The following is a 12,123-nucleotide window of genomic DNA, read 5'->3' as shown; positions in this document are numbered from 1 at the left end:
GTTTGTTGTAACAATATCGACAACAAGGGGAACACATTAGCACTTAAGAGACAGCACACCACTAGGGATGTGTTAACAGTAACAACATGACGCCCATCGATGAGGTGAATGGATTTGTATGGATGACCAAAAAAAAAACATGCGCACTTGAACCGGAGGGCTCTGAAATCATTACCACCTACACCGGCTCTATTGATCTGAAAGACGAGCAGGGTGGCTCTGCGACCACACTGTGTGACAGGCATGAACACGTGGAAGGTGATACTGCTGCCTTTTATGGTTCATACTCCACAGATCTCAAATGCATGATACTTCCACTCCCCACAACATGTTTCAGCCTCCAGGGTCAACATCTGATGTGTTTGGTCCAATGAGATTCATGAGGACGGGGACAATGGGGCGATACCTCCGCCTTATGTATGTGCCTTATTTGAATGATGATTCACAGAGGCAGGGAGGTCACTGGCCTGGAGACACTGTTAATGGGAAGACACGCAAAAAGTCCAGGAGTGCGGTGTCGTGTGTGTGTGTGTGGGTGTGTTGAGCGTACATGGTAAGAAGGGGAAGCAAGGGGGCATCACGTGAGGCTGCTTTGTGGAGCATATCATCTGCAATCTATCGTTCAAGTCAAGCAGAGGGGCAGAGCTCTAGGTGCTTGTATCCAAGACAATCAGGAGCTTCTTACAGATATCATCTGTCCTCATCAACAGGGGAGGAATTGGAGGATCTCACATACAGGAACCTGATTCGGGACCATGTTTATTTCAGCACCTTTGCACAGTAACATACATCCACATCTATCAGATCATTGCAGGTTTATGTTTGAGTGCTTCTCTTACCTTTGTCTTTTGTTTCTATAAATATGGCTCAAGCGTTTTGTCCTTAACAGCCTACTGAATGATTATTTTAAAGCTCCTGTGGTGAGTTTTTTGCTGATTATGAAACAGACCGAAATTAATACAGACGTCTCTTTATGACCTAAAAAAGCCAACAAGACCATTAGTAAGGAGAGTGACTAATTCTGTGGAGTTATTTTTAATGTCTGAAAACACTGGCGGGGGTCGGTGTCAGACCAAGTGTTAAGCTGCACCATGCTGATTCAGCCTTTTTCAAATGTTCTGCAGCAAAGGGTCTTTTGATGAGTGAGTTGACCGTTAAAAGAAAGCAGGATGAAACACCAATTAGACATGTACAGGACAAAATCAGTAAAAAAAAACAATTCGACCACAGGGGGCGCCAAAATCAACACAAACCATATGTTCCCAGCAGTGTTAGTAATTACAAATCATTGCTGAATTTATGCAAACAGCCACACTTAAGATACATCCATACAATACATCATTTTCAAGCGACATCACACACTTATAGAACTGCCCCCCTGGAGGGCAAAAAAGGCTTCCTACTGCTCCAGGCTACAGGGAAAGGACCAGACTCTGCTGCTAACTACGTGTTTAAAACTTTTTTTAGATGCCTGACAGCTGTTGTTCAATTATATGAGCAAGCTGACAAGGAGACAAGCCTGAGTTTTGCTTCTAAAGAATCCCATCTGAGAAAGAAAATCCTGAGAGAAGGAAATGTGGATTCATTATATTAGACGCTACGCTATCCCTGGTGAGTGAATAAAACAACGTTCAAAGTCCACACGTCTTTGAGCCAACATCTCATTAATGGTGAGTTGATGTAAAACACTGAGTATCTTTATTCATGTATGTTAAAGCTGCTGTTGGTAGTCGTGATATAAACATCAGTTCTGAGAGAGATTTTGAATGTCAACACTACCCCTCTCCTCTCTGCTCCCGTAACCCCGCCCACAAAATATCAGCTTGTCGATAAACAACACAAACACTAACAAACAGACAAACAATACACAACAGTCAACATGTCAGTTACAACATCAGTGCAAGATGGGGCTTGTCATAAAGAATAAAATCAGGGCGACGTAGTGGGGCCGCCACTCGACCAATCAGGACAGAGTGTTGGGGAGTAGCTATGATTGGTCCGTGATAACAGGAACGAGGGGAATCATAACATTGCTTGATACAAAGGCATTGAAATTTCCACCATAATCTCAAATTACTTTGCTTACAGATGAGTACTGATTGGTATTATGACCTTTTCTCCAAACCCAGCAGAAAAAAAGTACAGTTTTTTACACCATTCACACCAACAGCAGCTTTAAGTCATTGTCATACTCGTTCTGACATGGTCGGTGGGTGGACCGATGTAAACAACTCCAGTGATAACTTGTTGACTCTGCTAGCAAACCAGTTAACGCTAGCTGAGTAGCAACGTGACAAGCAGACACTTTTATCCTGACAGTCTGGTGATAAAGTGGTCTTACGTAAGGGTAGGAGAAGGTTAATATTTAGTGTTGAGGCTTGACAGGGAACATTAGGAAGGGAGAGACAGTTTTACATGTCTACATGAATGATATCAGTCACCTTTGCTCTGATGATGAAGATTTTCTCACTGCACCTCAAACTGCAGTGTTACTGACCCGACTGGATCCAAAATACATTCAGCTGTCTGTACTTCTATAGGCTTTCATTCTGGCGGCGGCGTAAAGGAAAAATATTATTGTGTAGATAGATGTAAACATCACCAACGTGAAGTTCTGGCAATGACTTGTCAGGGGATATAAATATGCCTTATTCTGAGAGATGGACGATTAACAAGCCTGTGCTGCAGCTCAGTAGAGCGTTCAATGGAAGCCGTCATTTCACTACGCTGTTTATGCCCTCCAGGTCTCAGCGCTGGTCACTTGACTCAAACTATAAATATATCTATGCTGCTTTAGATTTGCAGGGTGGACTTCTACTTGTATTTACGTAAAACAAAGGTTATGAATGTGTTTCCAAAACAGTCAAACTACAACCCAGCCTTAAAACATGAAAATGATATTGGATCAAAGTTTAAATGTTTGATTTGATGCAGCACTGTTGTGTTAACTGACGTCATGTTGGTGTTCCTAATAAACTGACAAAGCTTGAAGCTGTAAACCAAAGGATAAAGTTTGTAGGGTAACATTTGACACAGGGATTTAGTTCACCCTGAATCACTGATAGTAGCAGCATCATTCATATTCAGTAGTGTTATCTGTCAGCAACATTTCCTCGAGTAGAAAACTTGATGACACTTACAAGAACGACTTGACATCCAGGCCTCTGTGGCGGATCTGCTCCACCATGTGATCCCAGCTGCCAGGATTTGACCTCGACCGTCCTGCCCCTGTTCCTCTGTACCGGGAGGCTCCAGCTGGACTTCCACGGACCCCGCGTGGGCCCCCACGGCCCCCGCCGCCCGGGCCCGTGTGCAGTTGGCCCAGGCTCTGTGAGGTGACCGGGGGGTCGTTAGGACCTGGAGGGGGCTGGTGGGTGAGGGGCTGCTGGAGGCTCTGCTGCCGGACCAGGGGCCGAGGGCGCGCCACAGCCGAGGATGGGATGTGCTCCAGGGTAGAGGCGGAGGAGAGGGACGCGTCTCCGAAACTGAGCAGACACACAGCAAGGGGGAGAGAGATGGATACAACAGGGAAGACATTGGAGTTAGAGATAACACGAGGGACACAGGGACAGGGGAGGATTTAGAAAAGATGCGAGTACACACGACCATGTTGATGCGGAAAGGAAGGCGTGGAGGATAAATGTGTCGAGTATACACAGAGATACAGCAGAGATTGAAATGTGGGAACACAGTGTTTGCAGTGAATATCAAAGGAGGGAGTGGATCAAGGGAGAACAAACAACGAAGAAGTCCAGTGAAAGAAGGGAGAAAAAGGAGAGAAACGGCTTTAGATAACTATTGAACAACTGTATGAAAACACTTGCAGAATTTGAGCTGATACTGTAGGACAGTTTGAGAGTTTTTGGCTGCATGCAATGTGGAAACACTTCAATACTCTCTTCCAAGCTGGTGTCTAAATAAACTTTTACCTCTGTGGAATTGAAACCAGGCAAAAACTGCAGCATAATTGTCACTTAACTCGAGTTTACCTCCATCTGCACTGCTAAATTGTTTCTCTACGTTGCCTCTCTCCCCTATTAGACTTGACCTACTTCTACCTTCTCGCCTTGTTGACTTCTGCTTCCACTGCTCCCTCTCTAAGGTCCTGTCTGCTCCTGCTGTTTCCCTTCCCACTCTCTCCCTCGCCATGTGCCTCTAAGCTCAAATGCTCCCTATCTCCTCTCTCCATTCATCTTTCCTCACCCTCAGCTCTCTCATCAATCTTTCTGAACACCGCCTCCAATCACCGTTCTTTAAGTCGGCTCTCTAATTACCGGCCTGCTACTCTTACAATCATGTAATAGTGCTTCACCTCCTTATCCTCTGCTCAATCACTGGCCTGCCTGATAACTGTAAGCTCGTGCTAAACAGCTCTGTCTGAAGCTAGCGCTGCGAGGGAGGATTTACTGCCTGGACTTGAGTTGTGTAAGCGCTGCTCCTCGGTATTAACTGGGCTCTAACTCTGCTGGAGAGCCAGGAGACGGGCACGCCGAGGAGCAGAGCACCGCTGGATCAAGTAAATACAAGACAGTGCTCATCTTCATGCACCCATGCACACACATTCACATACTGCACACGATTAGGTCTTTCCTGAGGACAGGCTTTGAAGAGAATGTTTATTTACTCGTGGTTAATAATTCAAATGAAAAAAACGTGAGATAATGTTTGGAAGTTGTTAGTCGGATTTCTGTTGAGCAGAAGTGTTAAAAGGGTTTGGAAATGGGAGGAGGTAATTTGGTCGTTTGGGGCTCCAGAAGCAAAAGTCTTGTTTGTGTTCGGCATAAACAACATTAGGCAACTGTTAGCTGATCACTTCTAAGGGTCAGCTGAGACTCTAAATCGAATCATCAGTACAATAGAACTGCTATTGCCTTTCGATATGAGGAGAACGTTTGTCTCTGATTTGCCTCGAGAGATGAGATTTGATGAAGGGGAGTAAGAAGTTGTATTCGTGTTGCTAACAGCCACTGAAATCCACATCAAACTGAAACATACGGCAAAGTATTCTTCATCTATTTTGGATGTCTTGAGCAGTTTGTTGGTTCAAAAGGTGCAGACTCAAGCCTGGATAGTTTTTCTACGTATATTAACGGCAGCCAAGGTTCATCTGTATCGTAGAATGTACTTAAAGCCGTCACCCAAACACATTCGGTAAGGAACTAATATAAAGAAATGGGTTTCTACTTTGATCTATGATATCAACTTGTTATAAAAAATGCTCCAGCGTACTCTATTGTGAAGCATCAACAATATAAAGTTGTTTACATTAGGTAAAGTACCTCCACTTCCAGCTTGGATGATGAGTATGATGGACGTCCAAATCTTTTTTCAGCTTTATTTAATCATTGATGGCTCTGTGCACTTAAATTTGGAGCCGACCCAATTCCTCTTCATGCTCAAATAAATTGAAGCGCTGCACAGTTTCAGTCTCTAATTGGCAATCATTTTAAATTAACAATAACTCTTAGTTGCATGAGCATGGCTCCTTCTCCCCGGTATGTATAGTCGTAGTCTACTCGTTGTACCTAAAAAATAGTATGGGAGGTTGAGCCTTCAGTTATCAGGCACCTCTCATTTGGAATCATCTACAAGTCAGAGTCCGGGAGGCAGATACCCTCTCTACTTTTAAGAGTAGGCTTCAATCTATCCTTTTTGATACAGCTTACAGTTCGGCTGGTTCAGGCTTGGACCAGGTCTTAGTTATGCTGCTATAGGCTTAGACTGCCGGGGGAACTGGCACACTGGGATCCTATCTCTTTCGTCTCTCTGCCTGTCACTTACTTTAACTTTTCCTGTCCCATTAAAGTTACCAACCTACCCCTCTCCCTCTCCCCCTCTCTCTCTCTCTCTCTCTCTCTCTCTCTCTCTCTCTCGGTCTCAGTAGATGTGTGTCTAACATGAGTCTGGTCCTGCTGGAGGTTTCTGCCCGTTAAAGGAAGTTTGTCCTTGCCACTGTAACTTGCTAAATGCTGCAAAGTGCTCTGCTCATGGTGGATTAAGATGAGATCAGACTGAGTCCTGTCTGCAAGATGGGACTGGATCTTATCCTGTCTTGATGTTGGGTTTTTGTTAATAATAGATAACGTTTGTTGTGATTTGGCGCTATATAAATAAAGATTGATTGATTGATTGATTGATTGATTGATTGATTGATTGATTGATTGATTGACTGATTGATTGTGGTGTTAGTGCTGTACTGTCCACCAGTCCTCCATAAGGACAAGTTGACAGAGGTGAAAACAGGATGAAGAGAAAAATAAAGGAAATGGATGAGAGAATATGAAGACATTAGAAATAAATGATTGTTCTAATATGAACTCATAAATCAAACAGTGCAGAAATGACTCAGAGGTTAAAAGGCTATCACTTATATATATTATTATATTATATTATATATATATATATTATCACTGATATTAAAAGGTAGAAATGTGTCTGAATCCACAGATATTACACAGGAAAGAACAAATGTGGTAATGGGAACAGATATTTCTTCTCACAAAAGTTGCCTCATGGTTTTCTAATATACAATCAATGTGATGCTTTGAAGACACAGATTGCTTTGCCAATAAGTACGTGGTTTGAAAACACTACTTTCCCACATTTAGTAGAAATCACAACAACTACCAAATTATATCCAAACACAGGCAGAGAGACTGATTGTGTACTTTTTCAGCAGATAAAGATTCAGATACATGCAGCTGTAATAGAAAGGTCTATGTTGCACATCATGTCTGGCTCCAAACAATATCATATTAGATCAATACGTACGACTGGATTCACGGTGGCATCAGGCCAGACATCTGGGAGACAGTCTAAAGATGCTAACATTAGCCGGTCTGTTCAGAGTCACAAATCTGGCAGAATTAGATTCTTTGAAGGTTTTTGGAGCTCTAAAATGCAGAGTGTGCTCCTTACAATATACCTGATTGTTGTTTCTACACGTGCTGTCAGATACTCTACATATTTATTGCCCCCTGTGTGTGCGTCTTCACAGCACCAGCAGCAGTCGTTCAAACGCTTTGAGAGTGAGCCCTCTTTATCTGCTGTATCCTATTACGACTCAGAGGGTTATTTTCACATTTCTTCTTGCTTGAAAGTCAATTAAGATGACTATAAACCTTGAATGATTTTGTAATTAAGGAAAATTGAGAAGGGTGAAAAAAACGAACACAGAGTCAGAGCGTAGAAAAAAAACACACCAAAAGTGAAAAGTGATGGAGAGAGAGAGAGAGAGAGAGAGAGAGAGAGAGAGAGAGAGAGAGAGAGAGAGAGAGAGAGAGGTGGAGAGACAGAGCGATGGAGAGGTAAAAAAATGCCCAAAAATAGAAACCAATTCCAGAGGAGAAATGGAAATACAGGTAGATCTGACAGGGAGCAAAACAGAGGAGTGACAGGAGAACTTCTACCGCCAGTATAATTGACATGTTGTTAAAAAACTAGAAACGGTGTCGTTAAACGGTTTACTTTAAATTTTGGAGATCAGTAAAATGTGCTGAAAGCTTCATTCATTGTGAGGATGAAAATGTCTGATGTACACAGTCTGATGAAAAGGCACATAAGACTCTTGTTCTCTTCTTTCTTATCAGCCTACAATATCAAGACAAGAACAACCATCTTATAAATACATAGCTGGCTTTACAATGAATGAAAGGGAGATGATCTTCTGTTGTAAACTCTAGATTTACTGTGTGATCAAAGCAGTGCAATACCCTTGCATACATTTAATAAAATTGTATACTTATTATGTTTAACTTAATATTAATTTACGTCTAAATCACATATTTATATAGAGGACAGAATTTAATCTTAATACAGAAAATGTGTTGTGTGTGCTAAGCTGGGCTGTATATCAGACACTGATAAAAACAACCTCTTGGTTTCTGGGCTTTTTGCTCATAGAGTGTGATATTACTATGGTCTCGTGGGATTTTGTGCTGATATCAGCAGCTGAAATATAAGATAAGATCTGGGGTAAATATAAACTACTCGAGAAGTGTTTATGTGACATTTAGGGTTTGATCAAAAATATAATCCTTCACACGAATGGTTTGTTTAAGCAATCCTTTCACCTCTTCAAGGATTAAAGATTTATATCACTTATTGTAGTTTCTTTTCTCAGTGCAAACTTTGACTCAGAACATATTTAGCTTGAAATAACTTTCTTGGAGGATAACAAGTCAAAAAGGCAGCAGACGTTTTCAAATTTCAGAGGTATCATGTTGGTTGAAAGATGTCGTGTAATTAAGCTCTAAGTTAGCACTTCATGGTGTTTCACAAATCTGACACTACTTCATCTCAGTGATTCTTTTAGGTCTTCCACTTCTGGTTTCTTCTGTGACTATTTGTTTTAATTGGACACATTTAAATGGTAACACTTTACAATAATGGTCCACTTTTTTAAGCAAATTAATGATTACTTCGTATTGAAATAATGTATGGACTCATGATGAATTTCTGTTTGAATTCATGTAGGATGCAACATTAGTTCCTGTTACTCATCATGAACTAATAATCAATTGACTGTGACTTCAGGTAATGACTACGTCTTTAATATTGTGATGAAGATTAAACACTAGTGCAGGTATTACTTTGGCATGTATTAAGCATTCATTCGCTAAAATAATGTTTGCCATTATTTTAAAGTGGTACCGTGTAAACTTTGAGAAGTAACAACCCTGATTCCATAAGAGTTAGGATGTTAGGTAAAATGTTGATAAAAACAGATACAATGGTTTGCAAATAATTTAGACCCACATTTGATTGAACAGAGAGCAAAGAAAACATATTAAATGTTGAAACTTAAAAATGTATTATCAAAAATGTATTTTGATGCCAGCAACATGTTTTAAAACAGTTTGGCATTGTGCTGTATAAATAAAGGTTGATTGATTGATAGATTGATTGATAAAGTGGAGGATGCAACATCCATGATGTCAAATAAGAATGTCCAATTTTGATTTAAGATGAGCTCATATTTTCCGAAAACAACATTTTTCATTTTACAAAATTTTACTATATGTTGTTCTTTGCACTACAGTCATGGCCAAAAGTTTTGAGAATGACACAACTATTAATTTTCACAAAGTCTGCCGTTTCAGTTTTTATAATGGCAATTTGCATATACTCCAGAATGTTATGAGGAGTGATCAGCTCAACTGCAATTAATTGCAAAGTCCCTCTTTGCCTTGAAAATGAACTTTATCACCAAAAACACATTTCCACTGCATTTCAGCCCTGCCACAAAAGGACCAGCTAACATAATTTCAATGACCCACAGGTGTCACACACATTAACACAGGTGTGGGTGTTGATGAGGACAAGGCTGGCGATCAATCTGTCATGATTGAGTGACTGGACACTTTAAAAGGAAGATGGTGCATGACACCATTGTTCCTCATCTGTTAGCCATGGTTACCTGCAAGGAACCACCAACCATCCAAGGGCAGTTTGGTGATGAAGAATGCCTTTTCCAGCATGATGGAGCACCTTGCCATAAAGCAAAAGTCATAACAAAATGGCTCGGGGAATAAAACATTAAGATTTTGGGCCCTTGGCCAGGAAACTCCCCAGATCTTAATCCCATTGAGAACTTGTGGTCAATCCTCAAGAGGCGGGTGGACAATCAAAAACCCACAAATTCTGACAAACTCCAAGCATTGATTATGCAAGAATGGACTGCCATCAGTCAGGATTTGGTCCAGAAGTTGATAGACAGCATGCCAGGGAGAATTGCAGAGGTCTTGAAAAAGAAGGGTCAACACTGCAAATATTGACTTATTGCATGAATTCTGTGTAATTCTCAATAAAAGCTTTTGATACTTATGAAATACTTCTAACCGTATTTCATTATACCATAGAAACATCTGACAAAAACACCTAAAAACCCTGAAGCAGCAGACTTTGTGAAAATGTAATATTTGTGCCATTCTCAAAACTTTTGGCCATGACTGTATATGCAATTAGAAATAGGATTTAAATAAATTGCAAACCATCAAATTCGGTTTTTATCAACATTTTACAGCGTCCAAACTCTTATGGAAATATTTTGTATTTTTCATCTGTTTGTTTAAAATTCTCAGTCGTATTTGAGCAAGAACAAACTCAGAGAACTAACCTTTTATTTCTAATCAAAGAAAAAGTTGTTCTTAATATTTTCTTTTGATGATGCAAGCTGTAGAAATGCACCAACTGAGAGTCAAGTGTCATTGTTTGTGTGAAAAAACAATTAATGGGAGTTTACTTCAGGAACCAGGGACGCACAAGTGAGTTTCTTCCACTTTGCAACTCAATCACAGGTTGATATTCAGTGGACTTGAGTTCAAATTGAGCCTCATTAAGAAAGGATTTCATTTGTATCACTGGGCCAATAAAAGTGCTCCCCTGCTGTTTGCACAGAAACTCACTGAATTTAAAAAGCGGTTACCTGAGGAGAGCAAGCACGCCACTTTTGAAGATTTTGTAGTGAGCACTGGTTCGGTTTGAAATCCTCAAAAACTGTCACAGCCAGAAGAAAGTCTGAGCATGCAGAGAACCAGCAGGACTGTGGATTCACTTTGTCCGAGGCTGTCCTGACAGCAGCTGGTGGAGGGATGGCAGCTGACAAATAAAAGTATTTGAGACTTCAACCAGCATTTAAATCATGCACACAGGTACAGTCAGCAGAGCAGCTGGCCTCAGGTCTGCTTCACATCTTCATCTGCAGGGTGTCAAAAGTAGCTTCTGTTCATGTCTGTCTTTGAATGTACGTGCAACAGTGGCATTCATCATGGTTTTACAAACTCACACTCTTCCTTGATATCCACACCATGCTTTGTTGCACCCTTTGTAGCCCCTCATGCGTGCCCCCAGGCACCATGCGCCACTCACTTGCTGAGCCGCAGGCCTCCGGCATGCAAGTGGCTCTGGATCGTCTGCCAGCGCCCGGCCTTGCTGCCCCCCGTCACCATGCTCCGAACGCTGTCACTGCGACTGGGCCCCTCCCCAGTCCCAGAGCACGCACCACCCCCGCTGCTACTGGCCCCCGGTGAGGGTCCAGCACCGCCCTGCCCACCCTTATCCGGAGCCCCACTGGGAGGAACAGTGAGGAAGACAGAGGAACACGGACAGACAGAAAGAAAGGACCAGGAGAAAGAGAGACGTACAGACGAGAGACAGACGCACAGAGCCGGAGAGCAGAAGAGTCATGAATAAAGTTAGTCAAACGGGTGAGTAAGACACTCTGTGAGCTCTCAGTGCAGCCACAAGTGTCCAGTTCCCAACAGAAACCTGGAGCAGCTGCAGCCGGTCAGCCAGACAGGCAATAAAAAAGCAGTGAAGAGGTCTGGGCTGAGGTGAACTGTGTAACCCTGTGAGCCAATTGAAGAAAACATTGAAAACATCATTGCTTTTTTATTCTGTGGACAAAGACATCTTTCAAAGTACCAAGATTCTGTTCCAACTGCACAGAACCGAGGGCCAGCAGGTTACTGTCCTGGCTTTAAGCATGATATCAAGGCTATCTGGGATGTCTGATTTACATTTAAAGCTGGGGTTGGTAGTCAGATTTAAAAACACTTTTTGTTATTCTGGTTAAAATGATCTTTATGTCCTGATGGCAATCAATACATAATGTGTTCTTTAAAAAGAGTCGCTATCTACAGCCGGAGTAAACCTGGGAAAACACCAACCAATCCCTGCCATCAGGATCCAAATTATGAAACCAATCAAATCCCGTCCTGCCGTTCTGCCCGCCTCCTGCGGGTTCATTTCATGTTTGTTTGTTTTTTTAACTGTCACTATGATAATGTTTTGGTGTTTTCTTACCGCTGAGTGACACATTCAAATTCATGCTAGTTTTCCGTGACTACCAACCCTAGCTTTAAAGACCTAAAAATGTAGAATCTTGAAATATGAGTGACTTTTTCTCAGCATCCACCTTACCACTAGAAGCCTTTTTATACATCTGAAATGAGAATCAGGCCACAGAGTATCAGAGGTCAGAGATGCAGCATGTTATCCACATTATACTCCACACCAGGGACAACAATGACCAACCTGCTGGCTGCATGAACTGGGGCATAATAGCTCAGTAATGATGCAGATGCATCACCCTCAGATTCTTACAGTGCAGATACAGCTGAT

General features: G+C 41.8%; 1 protein-coding gene across 1 annotated transcript in view; it reads right to left on the bottom strand.

Annotated features, from left to right (window-relative positions):
• Positions 1 to 12,123, bottom strand: part of LOC117810456 — a 44,454-nt gene that overhangs the window by 9,093 nt on the left and 23,238 nt on the right. The window contains exon 5 of the mRNA XM_034680303.1: positions 3,141 to 3,485. Coding sequence (XP_034536194.1) covers positions 3,141 to 3,485 — 345 coding nt within the window. The remainder of the gene's footprint in view (positions 1 to 3,140; positions 3,486 to 12,123) is intronic.

The sequence above is a fragment of the Notolabrus celidotus genome, chromosome 3, assembly GCF_009762535.1.
Source record: "Notolabrus celidotus isolate fNotCel1 chromosome 3, fNotCel1.pri, whole genome shotgun sequence".
NCBI classification, from domain to species: Eukaryota; Metazoa; Chordata; class Actinopteri; order Labriformes; family Labridae; genus Notolabrus; species Notolabrus celidotus.
Note: the sequence above shows the minus strand (reverse complement) of the source record. Positions and strands in the feature narration are given on the sequence as shown.